This window comes from Pteropus medius, unplaced genomic scaffold (assembly GCF_902729225.1).
Source record: "Pteropus medius unplaced genomic scaffold, Ma_sr-lr_union100, whole genome shotgun sequence".
Taxonomy (NCBI): Eukaryota; Metazoa; Chordata; class Mammalia; order Chiroptera; family Pteropodidae; genus Pteropus; species Pteropus medius.
In genome coordinates this window covers 6,812,242-6,829,613 of record NW_024351730.1, presented here as the reverse complement: position 1 = coordinate 6,829,613, position 17,372 = coordinate 6,812,242, and the positions used below count along the sequence as shown (strand labels likewise).

The 17,372-nt window shown below is 37.0% G+C and overlaps 1 protein-coding gene across 3 annotated transcripts in view; it reads left to right on the top strand.

Moving 5' to 3' along the window:
• TEC (tec protein tyrosine kinase) overlaps positions 1-17,372 on the top strand; it is a 130,821-nt gene that overhangs the window by 36,653 nt on the left and 76,796 nt on the right. For all 3 annotated transcript variants that reach the window (XM_039845148.1, XM_039845147.1, XM_039845149.1), the window contains one exon: positions 9,618-9,803. In XM_039845148.1, coding sequence (XP_039701082.1) covers positions 9,618-9,803 — 186 coding nt within the window. The remainder of the gene's footprint in view (positions 1-9,617; positions 9,804-17,372) is intronic.

The window sequence follows — 17,372 nt, the reverse complement described above, 5'->3', positions numbered from 1 at the left end:
TCAACTGGCCTCTGTAACTTTTACCTTTTGTTCCAAGATGTTTTATCTTATCTTCTTCCCTTTAGGCGGTATTGAATGATGAGGGTTTTACTAGATATCTTGATGCTTGGATTCCTCACCAGTGTAGCTTCAGTAGGTCAGCAGACAAGTACCCAAAACTTTGTAGCCTACCACATATCAACTAGCTGAAAGGAGAAATAGTTAAGACTTTTAAGAAAATACAGGTCCTCACTGGGTAACTTTAATAGATAAGGAAGGCTACCGTATTACATTCTTCTGCTTAATTCTGGAAGAGCTCCATTTCTGATTGGGAGCCTAGAATGAACCCTTTATTCTGATAGAAGCCAGCTTAGCAATTATTTTCTTTTGCTTGTATTTCCAATACTTAATTCCCCTCCTACAAAAGAAAATTGGGGCTTAAGCAGAAAGCATGGTTAGATTTGTTTTTATATAATAGCTACCCATTTTAGGTCCTTTTGAACTGAAATATGACCTACAGATATTGTTGGCAGGCACACAGCATTTGATTTCTTGGATAAATGGAAGTCTGATGTTTATTCATGCTAGATTTCTTAAAATTGCAAACAGACACTAACTTTGTCATAAACCCATGACGAGATGTATAATGGGCAATGTGTTTTGATGTAGAAGTTCTGAAGCCAGGGACTTTAACTAAACTCTGCTAATCTTAGGGCATTACCAAGTATTAGATTGAGTTAAATAATATTGCTGATTTTGTAGGTAAAATAGTGCTGGATATTGGCAATTTCACATGGACTCAACCTAATAAGATGAGAATTTCAACAACCTTAAATCACTCTGCTCCTTCCTGTAAGGAGCTTATCCTTTCTCTACCCTGATAACTAGGCCATTTGTTGCTTACTTACTGTACCTCTTACCATGCTATCATTTGGTAACTCACAGCCACTTTTGTTTTCATGTCTCAGACTACTTTAGCATCTCTGTTCCCTTGATTAAAAATACCGTGAAAGGTTGTATAGACTATGATGGACAGCACAAAAGCTACTTATTACCCCCTCACTCCCCCTGCCCCAGGCAGAACCTTTTTATGATGAAAAAGGTACTAAACTCTTTTGGCTAAAAATGCCAGATCACGAAATGAGTGCCTTTAGATTTGCAACACTGGACAGAGATTGTAACTTCTTGGTGGTTTGGATTTTCAGGGGCGAAACAGTGACAGTTTCCATTATCCACTTCAGCTTATTAGTGTTCAAAGACTAATGCATTAAGTTTTCCAAACTTTTTTTAAAATTTAGTTTAAAGTATACCGTACACTGGGTAGACATCTATATAGTTTATAAAATGATCCCCCCAATTGCACCCTCCCTCCCCTGACCCTCCATCTAGCCAACGTATTAATGCCAACTGCATTCCCTATGCCGTGTTCCCCATCCCCATGACCATCCATCAGCTAGTAATTTGTACTTCTTTAGCCTTTCACCTCATTCTGCCATCTCCCTAAACCCCCTTGCCCTCTGTCCAACTCCAAATTGTCCACTATATTTGTGAGTCTGTTTTTGATTAGTTTGTTCATTTTATTCCTTAGATTCTGCATGTAAGTGAAATCATATAGTGTTTATCTTTCTCTGTCTGACTTAAATACCTTCTAGGTTCATCAAAGCAATATCTTTTTCCATCCCCTTCCTTTTCATATGTAGGGGTCTTGTTTTCTTATCCTTTCAGCCCCTCTCTCTTTTTGTTGGAGCTTTTAATTCTTTTCCATTTAAGACATTTATTGATAGGAATGTAGTTGTTACCATTCTTTATTCCTGTTTTTGATACATGCTTTTTCTTAAAGAAGTCCCTCCAACATTTCCTGTAATATCGGCTTGGTGGTGATAAATTCCTTTAGCTTATTTTTGTCTGGGAAGCTCTTTATGTGTCCTTCAACTCTAAATGATAGCTTTGCTGGATAAAGTATTCTTGGTTGTAGATCCTGGGTCTTCATCACATCATATTTTGTGACAAACCCTTCTGTCCTGCATAGTTTCTTTTGAGAAATCAGCTGCCAGTCTTATGGGCATTCTCTTATAAGTAATTATTTGTTTTTTTCTCTTGCTACTTTTAATACTCTTTCTTTGCATTTAACCTTTGACATTTAAATTATGATGTCTTGGTATGGGCCTCTTTGGATCCCTGATTTTTGGAATTCTCTGAGCTTCCTGGGGTTTTATGTCCATTTCCTTCACCAGATTAGGGAAGTTTTCCATCATTATTTCTTCAAACAGCTGTTTAGCATCTTGATTTTCTTCAGTTATGCCAATCAGATGGATATTTGGACCCTTAATAGTGTCCCATATGCTCCTTAAATTATTTTTAGTCTTGGCATCTTATCTCTTGCCATTCTGATTGAGTATTCTTGGCTTTCCCATCCTGTAGATAGGGCATTTGATCCTTTTCTTTATTCACTTTATTTATTCCATTTAATATACTTCTCATCTCAGATAATGTGTTCGTCATTTCAGACTGATTCCCTTCCATAATTTCCATTTCCATTTTTGTTTTTTATCTCTTTGTTGATTTTATCTACACTTCCTCAAAATTCATTGAGCATCTTTATTTATAACCGGTGTTTCGAACTCCGCATCTGTTAGATTGCTTGACTCCATTATATCTGGATCTCTGTTCTGTTCTCTCATATGGTTTCTGCTTCTTTGTGTTCCAATTTTGGCTGCCTTTCCGTGTCTGTTTCTATGTACTAAGTGAAGCTTCTAAGTCTCCTGGTCTTATTAGTGTGGATTTGTGAAGTAGGTGTCCAGTGGTACAGTCCTGAGAGGGGTTCAGCTGCAGGCCAAATTTAGCCCAAGCCTCTGCCCCTCTGGGGTCTTCCGTTAAGATTCAACAAACAATCCACAGATGCTGTGCTTATAGTTGTCTCAGAAGGCCACACCAGAAACTGAGGCCAGCTGACACCAGTATGAGTTTTGGAGTTGGCTCAGCAAGTATCACCTGACTCCCCAAGGACACACCTGGATATGGCTCAGGTGGGGCCGTGAGTTGGGAGAGGCGGAGTTTTAGGCAATCTTCTGGGAGGAGAGACCTCTGTTATCTAGTTTGATGGTTTGATATCATCATGGCTATGGTGGCGCTGTGTCTGGTGCACTGTTAGCGGGGAGGGCTCAACAGGGAACAATGGATACCACCGGCATTTCTGTATAGAGCGGGTCGTACCTAGGCCCTCACTCCAATAATATCTCTTTGTAAGTTCCTGGTGCCTCCTGCATGCAGCCAAATCGGTACTGATGCTCAGAGTGAGCAGGTCCATCACCGTGAAAATCCACTCACGGATGTGGCCTCTTTAAGAGGCTTCTGTCACATTATATTAGTTTCAGTCGTGCAACGTAACGATTGATATTTGATGTATTGCAAAATGATCACAGTGAGTCCAGTTAACATTAAGATTTACTCTCTTAGAAACTTTCAAATATGCAGTATAACATTATAAACTGTAGTTGCCATGCTGTACATTACATCCCCAGGACTTATTTATTTTATTACTGAAAGTTGGTACCTTTTGATCCCCTTTATCCACTTTGCCTCAAACCCCAACCCCTGCCTCTCGCAACCATCAGTCTGCTCTCTCTTTCTCTGAGCTTGGTTTTTTTCCCCTTCTTGTTTTTAAGAACCCACATATAAAAGTGACATTATATAGTGTTTGTCTTTCTATATCTGACTTATTTCACTTAGCATAATGCCTTTTAGGTCTATCCATTGTTGCAAATGGCAAGATTTTATTCTTTTTTTATGGCTGAATAATATTCAATTGTATGTGTGTGTATGTATGTGTGTGTGTGTGTGTGTGTGTGTGTGTGTGTTTATATATATATATATATATATATATATATATATATATATATATATATACATACACATATACCCACTCCCCCCGCCCCACCATATCTTTATCCATTCATCGATTGATGGACACTGAGCTTATTTTCATATCTTGGCTATTGTAAATAATGCTGCAGTGAATATGAGGGTACATAAATCTTTTTTAAGTTAACATTTTTGTTTTTTTTCAGATAAATTCCCAGAAGTAGAATATGATGGATCATGTAGTAGTTCTATTTTTAATTTATTTGAGGAACCTCCATACTGTTTTCCATAGTGGCTGCACCAATTTATATTCCCATCAACAGTGCACAAGCGTTCTCTTTTCTCCACTTTTTTTGCCAGTACTTAATATTTCTTGTCCTTTTAATAGCCTTCCTAACAGGTATAAGGTGATATCTCATTGTGGTTTTGATTTGCATTCCCTTATGATTAATGATGTCGAGCTTCTTTTCATGTACCTGTTGGCCATCTGTATGTCTTCTCTGGAAAAATATTTATTCAAATATTCTGCCCATTTTAAATTAGATTTCGTTTGGTAATGAATTGTATCTATGATTTGCAAATATTTTCTCTCATTCAGTAGGTTGCCTCTTCATTTTGTTGATGGTTTCCTATGCTGTACAGAAGCCTTTTAGTTTGATATAGTCTCACTTGTTTATTTTTGCTTTTGTTGCCTTTTGTTTTGGAGTCATATCTAAAAATCATGGCCAAGACCTATGTCAAGGTGCTTTACTACCTATGTTTTCTTATAGGAACTTTTAATTTCAGATCTTACATTCAAGTCTTTAATCCATTTCGAGTTCTTTTGTGTGTATGGTATAAGACGGTGGTCCAATTTCATTTTTTTTTTTTTTTGCATGTGGCTGTCCAGTTTTTCAACACCATTTAATGAAGAGGCTGTCCTTTCCCCATTGTATATTCTTGGCTCCTTTGTTGTAACTTAATTGACCATACAGGCATTGGTTTATTTCTGCATTCTCTATTCTGTTCCATTTATCTATGTGTCTGTTTTTATGCCAATACCATAGTATTTTGATTACTATAGCCTTGTAATGTAGCTTGTATTCAGGGAACATAATGCCTCCAGCTTTGTTCTTCTTTCTCAAGTTTGCTGTGGCAATTTGGGGTCTTTGTGGTTCCATACAAATTTTAGGATTGTCTATTAAGGTTTCCCAACTTTTAATGATTAGTAGCTAAGGTAAAGAGAATAGTGTTCTTGTGTTCAACTCCAGTGAGATATAGAGAAAAGTACTTAAGTTGCAGTTTTGAGTTTTATTTAAAGAAGATGTTTGTAACTGAGAGTTGGTTTCTTTATGATTCCTATGTCTGAACAGGTCAGCTATTTGTGGTGTGGAGAATCACTGGAAGATTAAGATAGAGTACTCTGATATTTTGTTTTATTTTCATTTTCTAATGTAGAACATCAACACTATTATTTCCTTTATTCAGAGAGAATATCTCCCTTCAGTTTTTGATACTGAGAGGTTGGTATGCCTCTTAGTGATGCCTTGGAAAGTCAGAAATTATCTCTGTTAAAATCTAGAGATTGAATCCAGTTGTTTTCAGCATTCTCCCCAAACTAGGAGGCTGAAAGTGGCCTGTTATGCTTTTTCTTCCAGTTCTCCCTTCCCTTTCCCTAGAGAGGCCATGTAATGTAGTGGTTAATTGTGCTGGCTCTGTGGTTAGATTGCCTGGGTTAAAACCTGGCTCTTATTCTTACTACGTGGTTTGTAAAATACAGGTAGTACTAGTACCTACTTGAGAAGGTTTGTTGAGAGAATTAAATGATTTGATACATCTAAAGTGCTTAATGCTTAGAACAGTATATAACAAAAGAGTAAAAGCTTGATAATGGTAATTATAATTTTTATTATTTTTTCTGTATAAGTAGTAGTTCTATAGGAATACTCCCTGATTCTCCAATGCTTGTTTATCCCTCTGGATTTCATTGATCTTATCAAAAGGTCATTGGCTTGACCTTTCAGGATAATAATGTTTACTTTTAGGGAAATCTACTCTCAGCCTCCTCTTTTCTTTTGGTCCACTTTTCACAGTGTTTGACAGGTGCGTGTTTCATACTTTATAGTCTGGGGCTGAAGGCCATCTTTCGTTCTTTGGAAGATGGGATTATTTTCCTCTGGTCTTCATGTTTTATAGTTTTAATAGACTTTTCGGAAGGAAAGCAGAGAACATACACCTTTATACTGCTGTCTTCCAATAATTTTATGATTTTCAGAGGCAACCATCTTTATTTTTAAAAATCGTTTTAGTGCTGTCAATTTCTAAGTAACATATTTATGCTGCCACTTCTTGCTTTTTCAATTTTAGATATGCTCTATTGACTTCCTGCTAATACTGTGGGGGATATAGCTCTCTTTCACAATGCACACCCCCGCCCACACACAAGCACATTTCCTGCACTCAGTTACCCCCAATATAGTTGTATTAGTAGTAAGATCGTTATTTATTGTTTACCTTAGTATGATATTCTAGACGCTGTTTGTAGCTGAGTTCTGTAGCATACTGTGATTATTTTTCTTTTCTGTATATTTTTTTGTTTTCCCTATAATTAATAGATTTATTTTATTTTATTTTATTTTAGTTAACTAAGTTTTACTGATTTTTTATAAATCTTCTCCGAATACCTTCAGGTTCATCTCCTGAAAGAATTCTTTCCAAAAAGCTTCTAAGTTGACCTGATTTGGCCTCGTTGCTTTCTTAGCTACTGCTCAATGTCATCTTAGGTTTTTCCTTCACCATCATCTGGGAGATTTCTCTTCAGCAATCTTTTGTGTTGGAATCATTGTTTCCTGGATTTCATGTAGTTTGTGGTTTACTTCTTTATTTTGGTAGAGTACATCCTCAAGTAGCTTTTCAAGAAGGGTAAATAGGAGATAAAAATTTTAAAGCCTTGTATATTTGAAAAATGTCTTTATTCTCCTGTCACTGCATTTATAGTTTGGCTGAGTATAGAATTTTAGATTAGAAACCAACTTCATTTGGAATTTTTCTTCATTATTTTCTAACTTCTAGTATTGCCCTTGATGATTGCCATTCTGAATTTTGATCCATTTTATGAAACCTACTTTTTTTTAAAGTGTTTATTTATTTAAATTAGTTTCAAGTATACAGTACATTGGTTAGACATCTATATAGTTCATAAAATGATCCCCCCATTTGCTCCTTCCCTCCCCTGGCCCTCCACCTAGCCATTATATTAATGCTAACTGCATTCCCTCTACCATGCTCCCCATCCCTGTGACCAACTGTCAACTACTAATTTGTACTTCTTTAACTCTTCACCCCATTCTCCCAGTCCCCCAACCCTCCTCCCCTCTGTTTGTCACCAAATTGTCCACTATATTTGTGAGTCTGTATGAAACCCGCATTTTAAGCTTTCTGAATCTCTTGCCCCTGATGTTGAGACCTTTTGCTTCTGGAACTGCCCATGAACCATGCTCCACTTATCCTCCAGGGCCTTTCAAAAGTCTGCCTTCCATTTGGTAACTGTGGTATTACTCGCTGGGCTGGGAACTACACATTTGCATACAGCCTGTTTTCTGGGGCATAGCTTGCTTTTTTTCTTATGATCCATTCTTATAAGTCATCGTTTTTACCCCTCATTGAGGATATATTGCACAAAGATGAAAAGGTGATCTCCAAAGAAGTGGTATTTTCACATCAACAGATTCTCAGAAAAAAAATAATAGAGTACCAAAATTTTGGTTTAGAGTAAGGAGGACCAGCTTAGATGCAAAAGGAACAAGAGCTTTTCTCTGACTTCTGAACTTAGGATAGCTAATGGGTTAATTGCATCCTTTATCCAGCTGCTTATTGAGAGGCTGCCAAGAGTGGTACAAAGAATTAGTGTAAGAGCTTGATTTTTTTCTTTAAAATAGTGGTTTTCAAATCTATCTGCACATTAAATCATGATTCCCTGGGCCTCAGTCCAGACCAGTTAAATATCTGGGTGTGGGTCCAGGACATCTGCATTAAAAAAAATCTCCTTAGGTAGAAAACTCTTTCTTTAGGAGCTTAAAATCTAGGTGAAAGTTAAGATATATATATTAATTGCTATAGAATATGGAAGACTGATGAGGTCTATGATGAATGATACAGAGATCATGAGTACAAGAATCAAAAGGTTTTTAGCTAATTGGAGTCATCAGGAAAGGCTTCATTGAAGAAGTGAGTTTTGAGCTAATAGAGTTTTCATAGGTCGAGAGAGGAGACTCTCTAGGCCAGGGATCGAATGCCAAGTATCTTGACTAGGTGTGGAGTGTTTGGGGAACAGTGGAAGTAAACGTTGGATGTTAGGTTGCAGCCAGATTGTGGACAAGCTCCAGTGTCAAACTAAGAGTTTTGACTTTATCCAGCAGGTAGTAGGGAGGCTTTGAGGAGGCACTGAAGATTTCTGATGATTGAAATGGCATGATGAAAGTGGTATTTTTGAAGAGTGATTCAGTGGGAATGAGGAGTATGTAGTTTGAATAAAATGAGGCAAGAACCTGGGAAAAGGAAGACCAATTGGAAAGCTGCAATTATAGTCCAGACTGTAATGCTCTGCGCTAGGAAAAATGGAATTAAAAAAACGATAATAAATATTTGTGTAGTGTTTTCATAACAAGTTCTTTCTTACATCTCATTAAATGTTACAATAATTTTGTGGCATTTAGTTCCATATTTTATAAACAATGCAACTGGTATACAGAAGTTAAGCTGTTGTAAAGTGACTGCATGGAAAGTGGAGGGGCCTGATTGGTTGATGGCAAATCGGTAATAGGGAGTTGCAAGGGTGCTTCTGAGGTGTCAGGTTGGGCATGAAGATGGTAGAATTCTTCAATGGCTAACTCAGTGTCAGGTCTCTGGCTATGCTATCAGATGACCCTTATGTTCTTCATATGACTCCCATTGCCTTTATGGTTTGATATGCAATGACTTGTAAAGGTGTGGTGAAAGGAAGGGGAGGAAAGACTGTTGAACTTGTCTCAGATAAGACTCTTCAAGCCTTTTCTGAATATCTTTAGGTTTTCAGAGAGTTAAATTTTGTTGAATTTTAGAAGGCTTAGCTAGGTGTGGATAGTCTGGGTGTGGGGGCACCAAATATATTGCTGAGGACCTTATTTAGATGTACCCTGAGTAGGTTAGCTGTCACTGGGTGGGTTTCCTTTCCTCTTATGGTTGAGAAGAGAACTGTGCAGTGTGGTGATGTAAACATCAGAGAACATCCTGTGTGTCTGGTGACTAGGATATTTGATTAAGATTACATCCTTGTCAGAGCTGGAGACTGAATCCCATCCACCACTGTGGTAATTCATTTTGTTTACACATCTACCATGTCTATGTGCTCATCTATTTTGTGTACCAAGATCCTGAAGCAATTTAAATACCAGCCTAAACCAGCCATGCAGGTGATTAAATGTACTTTTTCATCTGAGATATTTATTTCCCTGTAATCAAATAGCAGAAGAGTGTGCCAGAAGGTTAAGGGATGCTGAGGAGGGAAAAAAGGGTGAATCATTGTCATGACAAACCTCGATTAGATTTTCTTACGAATGCTGGGATATAGAGGAACCGAATGAGACTGGGGAAAGAAAGGTTGAGCTTTAGTGCCCTGGGCATTCTCAATCCAGGTACAGTCATATTCATTGGCTACAGCTGTGGTGAGGATAAAGTCTGCTTTGGTAATTTGAAATGACAGTGTTCTTGGAAAATTAAAATGTCACGTTTTATTTCAACTGTTCATTTTCTCGCTTTAGAATACTCGAATCTTCAATGGCAGGAAAAGGAGTGATCAGAAGACCGAGATGAATTTTAACACTATTCTAGAAGAGATTCTTATTAAAAGATCACAGCAGAAAAAGAAAACATCGCCTTTAAACTACAAAGAGAGGCTTTTTGTACTAACGAAGTCCATGTTAACCTATTATGAGGGTCGAGCAGAGGTAAGAGACAATCAAAATTTACTTTGCTGCTTTCTGTGTTGATACTGTTTTATGATACTGTCTCCCAACTCCTCCCTCCTCACCCCGCACCAAATCTTAAGGAATAAGCTTTAGGTTAATGAAGTTAAGGTTATGATGTGTTATCATTTGGATTTGAAAGATAATGTTTAGGATACGGATAGAAATTATTCACAAGTCTCTCAATTATGGGTTTAGTATATATGGGTATACATTTTATGTCAGCCTACTGAGTTAATCTGTTAGCAAAAACAAATTAGATCCTTATCGAATTCATTAAGTACATTGTGTACATGGCTCTTTCCCATAAATTAGTGTATTATGTATCAAAGTATTCTTTAGCACTATAAACTGTGTCTATGTCCATTGCTTTATATGAATATTTCTTGGTTATTAGGTAGAAGTTACATAAAACTGGTTAGTGATTTGGTGGATGTAACACATTACTAAAGTTGACCTAAAGCAGAACTACTTGACTTTTTCTTTTTGGTGACAAGTAGCTACTGCAGCATTCCTTTGAGCAGGGAGAAGCGGCCCATTAAAAACCTGGTTAGTGACCATGTGGCATAGGGAAGGCGTGTTCTTAGCATCTTCTTGGCTTTTCAGTTGTTATAGCCTCTGGTTTTACCACTGGATGAGGTGCATGAATGTATCGTCACTTCTGGCCCATCTTTTTCTCTCGACACGTTGAGAATGCATTGTATAGTACTGCAGGTCCAACCATGGTGCTCCCGACCAGAAGTATTCTTGGGTCCCAGGGAATGACTGGAGACTAGGTTGCCTTTGGTTGACCACATGCTATTGTTTAGTTGGTTACAGTGGATCGTTGGTGATCTTGAGGTTTGGTGTTGTTTTAATTCTGCTTTTTTCCTAGAGCGCCTTCCTCAGCAGTCGATTTCCTTGTTTTCATTTTTTGTTTTTGTTTTTTGCTGCCAGTGATGTCTCTGTGATTTTGATCCCCCAATTCAGCCTGAATGGCATTGCTTCTCAGTGGCAGTCTTCAGCTCTGTTAATTTCTGCTGTGGAATTCTGCAGGTTTATGTAATTTAGGGCAATAGTTCTTTATCCACCTTCCTAAACCCCAAAATGCTGAAGGCCAAAACTTCAAAAACTCTTAGTTGACTGGAGATGAGGCTACTTTTAGTCTTTGTTTATCCTACTCAGGGTGAACTTTTTTTTTATGTGTGTATGTGTAGAAATATTAACGTGTTTAATTATGTGGGGCAGTCCCAATTCCTGTTGGGATTGGTATGTAATATATAGTATATGTGCTGCATTTCATTTGTTAAATCTGAAAAATTCAGGATTCCAAAAGGATAAGACCAAAATATGAATTATTTTAAAATCTAAAACACATTTTTTGGGGAAACATTAATAAATTTTTGCTGTATGGTAATGATTTATTATAATTTATAATTTATTATAATTTGAATTTAATAAGTCTAAGGAAAGAATAGAAATAGTAGTAACACTGAAAGTGGTAAATGTATTATTTTACTAACCAAAAAATGGCCACAGATTTGTTTACCTCTCTCAGTTAAAAATAAACAGTTGCCCATATTAAAAAGTTTAAGATAAAAATCTGAATTCTTGAAAAAATAAACATTCTGAGAATACTGGACGGAAGTCCTGAATGATAACTCTTTAGGTAAGCCCGGTGGCACCTTACTGTTGTGTTTCTTCCCTGTTGGGGTTAATGTACTCAGGTCTTTGTCTTCCATGGATGAATGTTTTGGTTCCCATGGATGAATGTTTTGGTTCCCATCCTAGCCATAGAACCTGTGATTCAGAAAGGGCCATGACATGGGTAACCCATGAGAATAAACAGGTATTTTAAAAATAATATATCACTTTCTCAGCCTTTTGGCTAAAATCAAGTGTAAATATAATATTTGTGAAAAATGTAGGACTCTAGGGATGGATTAGATAAACCATAGGGGGTATTCAACGGTTAAAATAAATAGCCCTAGAGACATTTATTGTAGTTGTTCATAGTTCTGTTTTTAAAAGAAAAACAGTGAGTAGGCTATTGATTGATTTAATAGTTATGATGCCTAGTTTCTTCATGGCAGTTAGGTGCCACTAGTTCTTTATTAAACTCTCACTTAATCATAAAGTGAAACAGACATCCATCTCTCCTGGGTGTCTGGACTCCTTCGACATGATGGCAACAGGCTTTTATTAAAATTCTTTCCGTTAAGTACAGTTTATTGTGCTTTTTGAAGTATGCTGAGAAATTCTGTTCTGGAGGATGAGATATTCAGTCAAGCCAAAAATTTCTTCCAAGCCCGATATTGGAAAACCTGTGTTTCAGTTTCCTCTGTGGGCCAGCCTTTGGTTTGTCCTACTTGCTCTTAATGCTCTTAATTAGCTCATGTTTCTGCATATTCTATTGAATTGGTAATAGATCTTCCTGGCAGTTTATGTTGTTTGATCTTACTCATAATAACACAGAAGAAAGAGGATTTTGTAGGTGATCTTGCTTTCTGGTCAGGCAACTAAATGACACATGGGTTGGATCACCTGATATTCCAGTGGAGGCTTTGTGTGGAACAGATGGAATCTTGAGAAGAGCAGGGCTAGAGGTTAATCAGGAAAAAGGCCTGTCAGATTTTTATCTTAAACTTTTTAATATGGGCAACTGTTTATTTTTAACTGAGAGAAGTAAACAAATCTGTGGCCATTTTTTGGTTAGTAAAGTAATACATTTACTACTTTCAGTGGAAAAACAAGGAAGGAATGGAAAGATTTCTCTATGTTGAGATGATGAATAAAAATATGTCAAGTAGTCTGTAAGTCTGCAACTATTATTAGCTAACAAATCAGAAACTTTTAATAATTAGACTTTGTACTACTAATTTGGTTGGTTTGTTGTAATACTGCTCCAGTATGGAAACTGGCAAATAGTTTATAAGGTTGAGTAGTAGGGAGACTAATTGTGTCAGAGATTTTGAAGGTCACCCCAGGTTCAGTGATTTCCTAGGAGAACTCACAGGACTCAGCATGTAGTTGTACTCACAGCTGTGATTTATTACAATGAAAGGAGACAAAGCAAAATCAGCAGAGGGGAAAGGTGCATGGGTTAAGTATGGAGGAAACCAGGCACAAGCTTGCAAGAGTCTTTTCTCAGTGGAGTCACAAAAAGTGTGCATAATCCCTCCAGCATAGGATTGTGACAACTATGAAATGTTGTCTACTAGGGAAGCTCATTAGAGACTCAGTGCCCAAGGCTTTTGTTGGAGGCTAACTACATGGGCATCCTTTGCCTAAAATGTACCAAAGTTGCAGACTCCAGAAAGCAAACAGGTGCTCATCATAAACCATATTGTGTGTACAAACTGTTTAGTCTTGATGAGCCATTCTTATCAGTGCTGGGAATAGTAGAACCGTCCTTAAATCCAAGTTCAAGCCAAGAGCCAACCTTGTAAGCAGACCTTTCCCAGGATAATAGTCTAATAGGCCCGATATTTTAAATCTTTTTTGCAAATCACTAGTAATAATGATATAAATTATTGAGCACCAAATACATGCCAGACACTGTGCCAAATAATTTATGTGTTTTTTTTCATCAAAACAATTTTATATTGTCTTATTAGTACCCCTATTTAAAAAATGAGTAACGTGAGGCTTAGAAAGGTTAAAAACTTGCACAAGGTCATACACCTAATGTATTACAGGGCTAATTTCTTCAAAGCCTATCTTTGAGACAACCTCAGTACTCCAGGGAAAATTAGAAAAAATTCTATTAAATCTTTCTATAATACAGATAAGTTTTTTTTTAACTTGAGGATTTTTTAAGCATTTTATTTTGTTTTGTTGCTAATTTCAAGTATACAGTACATTGGTTAGACATTTATATAATTTATGAAATAATCCCTCTGATTATCACCCCTCTGGCTCTATGCATAGCCATTACACTACTGCTGACTACATTCCCTATTTTTATTTATTACATTCAGTTATGAATTTTTAAAATTTTCTTCGTGATGGAAGAAAATGAACACTAGACAGGGTTTTTGTCCTGGTTCTGCCACTGTCTAATTGGATTTTATAAAATAGGCTTCTTCAATCTGTGTATATAGTTTAGAAATTACTTTCATACACATTTTCTATTTCTCTACACTCTTAACTCCTTTTTAGTCATATCTATTTCAACCCCAGCACACATCTGATCTTTTACCAAGTCCTGAGGAGTGTCCTTCTCTTTGTTAGAACTTTATGGCAGCTACCAACACCATTCTCTTAGGTGGATTACTGCTCCCCTGATTCTACTCTTGAATCTTCATCTTTCTTCTATTTCAGATATTGAAAACCTGTAGCTTTATGTCTTCTCTAGGATCAAGTTAAAACTCCTTAGCCTGGAATGCAAGGTGCTCGATGTAATTACCTTATTGTCCATCCTTCTTTCTTCTCCCCAAGCCATATCTTCTACCTGCAATTGCTCTTTCACATTGTGCCCTTGCAAATATTGTTCAATCTACTTGGAGTGATATCCTTCTCTATCTTCCTGCCAGAACCTATCTATATAGCCACTGTCTCTTTATCTGTCAAAAATTTGTTTACTGCCTGGTAAACACTCATCTTTCCTAACTCAGCTCAATCCCAACCTTCTCTGAAGTCATTCCTATATCTTTCCCACTAAAGGTAGAATCCCCATTCCACCTCAGCCCCGCACATATTTTTATCATGACATCTTGGTTGCCCGACTATTTACATACCTGTGTTCCCCACTGGACTTGAAGCTCTTTGCAGGTAGGCTTCATAGCTTATCCATCTTTGCATTTCCGAGGGCCCAGTGCAAAGTAGATACTCAGTAGGTGCTGGATGGATGGATGGATGAATGAAAGGAGAGTTAGGGAGACCGTGGCCTTAGAAGCAGGCATGGAAGGTTTATTTAAAAAATACATCATGAACCGTGACAACCAGAAAGGTTGCCACACTGCTAATAAGGGGAAGAGTCAGAATTTGAACCTTGGTATTTTGACTCTTAAGTTCATCGCTCTTCCTATAATGCCACAGGTGCCTCCTTTATCATGTCATTCTTGTTATAGTGAAGTTGAGCATTGTTTGTAATGAGATGATTGAAATTTTAATCTTTAACCCAGGTTAACTGGAGGATAGTTGAGGTAATCAGTTACGAGTATGATACGAGTCTCTTAAATATCCTGGGCAACCTCTCCTATTTCTAGAGGGTCTTGTGGGTCAGCCTCTGATTGCATTGTCTTAGTTTTGGCAAGGATGTGTTTGGGTTGCCTAAGTAGGTGAGAACACTTATACAGCTTAAATAATATGGTTGTTCACACAATGGATACCATCTAATGACTATTCAGACCCCTTTGCTTAAAAATATTTGTCACTTTTCTGCCTTTGAAGCTTCGCTCTTGCTGTGCCTAACAGTTCTTCTATCCTCTACTTATCCAAGTCCCATCTCAAGTCCTCTTAGGTGGTTGTTTTCTTGACCAGTCCTGGGAACCTGGAGACTCTTCGAGATAGAGGGATAAGAGCCTATTAAAGTTCTGAGGTTATCTGATGTTTCTCTCTTGGTTGTATCCTTAGACTAGGTGCTCCCCCTACTCCCTACTCACCCTTTCCCCCCCCCACCACAGCCCCCAAACGGAGCATAGGTTTAGGCCCTTCTAATCCCTACCTGAAGATTTGTATCTTTCAGCACTTCCTATGATTCTGGGGAGTGAGTGTGGGGTGGAAAAAATATTTTTTTAATTAATTTATTTTTTTACTTCAGGGCAATTGGAAGCATTTGCATCAGACTTTATAGGTTACCAGATAAGTCACAAGCTGGTAAAACGTGGTACAGATATACATGTTCAAGAGATAGTAAGTGGTTAGTGTAGAAGGGAATTTTTTTGGCTTTGAAAAGTTTCAGCTATATTATCCATGAAAACTCATTTTCTTATTGGCAGTTGAGTTTCCTTGTTTCTGAAATAAGGTAGTATCAACTTCCCCTTTTGTGTCTCAATTTCCTTTATGTCTCTTCTACTTCTAATTCTTATCTGACTTCTTATTCTACTGTCCTAGATCTGAACTTCTTCAGTATTAGCCGCTTAAAATGGCCAAGATGCAGGTCTGAAGTCCTAGGGTCTGATTTACCCCCTTAGTTTGCCAAATTATCCATTTTCATTTAATAACATTTACTATTTTTCTCTAGGAAGCAGATATCTATTTAAGACAGATGTGGGGGGAATAACATTCCTTCCATCCACATTCATAAAATTTTTTTGTAACTTTACATTTTGCTATAGTTTCAAACTTACAAAAAAGTTGCAAGAATAGTACAAGGAACTCTCAAGTAACTGACTCAGATTTACAAATTACCTATGTTTTTTTCCCCTCATTTGCTCTATCATTCTCTTGGTCTCTGTCTCTTTCTCTTTATATGCATATTATTTTCTGAACCAGTTGAGAGTAATTTGTACATATTACCCTTTTACCACTAACTAAGTCATTATGTATACTCTAAGAATAAGACCATTCTCCCTTGTAGCCGCAGTGCGATGATCAAAATCAAGACATTTAACACCGATACAATACTATTATAGAATCTATAGTCTGTAGTAAAATTTCATTCATCTTTTCGCTGATGTCTTTATAGCTATTTCTCAACCTCCTTCCCTTGCCAAGTCCAAGATCTAATCCCTGATCACACATTGCTTTTAGTTGTTCAACACATAAAGGTTTTAAATGTAGAATGTGAGAGGAAGAGAAGTGTAAAGAAGAAATGCCATCTTTTGTTACATGCTGTAAAATGCCAACTATATCACGATACTCAATGATTGTATATGAGAGTCCTCAAACATGAAAGCAGATTTAAAAATCATTATAGTCTGTTCTACTCTCATTCATCATTAGGAACTGAAGATCCCTGTCCCACCAAAGAAATTATTTTAGCTTGGTCCCTTAGGATGGGTAAAGATCACTTTTCCCTGTTTCCCTGTCTCTACTCCCGTTTCAGTTTTAACTTTTTATTCTTCTGTGTTAAACGGTTGTTAGGCATGTAAAACATTTTATGGAGAATAGTACATTATCAGTAATTATGAAGAGGGAGTTTAATCAAAAGTTTAGAAAAACACTCTAGGATTCAGCTATATTAATAGTGGTTTATTCCTTAATTATTTGTATTATGATGAGAGAGACAAAGGCTGTAAGAAAAATCAATGTTTTTGTTCAGAAAAGTTATTCAGAAGATTTAGCTCTCAGCAATTTTTAGTGATATCAGAAAGTCAAATTTCCATCAAAGCTTTATTTAGCTGTTCTTCCACTGAATATGTTCAAAAGACTGTGCGGTAGGCACTGAAGGCAATTATGGAAAGAATTCCTAGGATGTCTGAGAAATGGCATTACAGTCGACATTAACATAGTGTTTCTCTCCACCTCTTTTTTCCCACCTGCCTATCTTGAAAGAAACTTGTCTTAATTGGAAGTGTATAGCTTGTTGCATTTTTTTTTTAAAAAAAGAACTGTATTTGACATCATGATTTTTGTAACCTGAGGTTTATTTCTCTCTGTTGCATCATAAATTACTGGGCTGCGGAA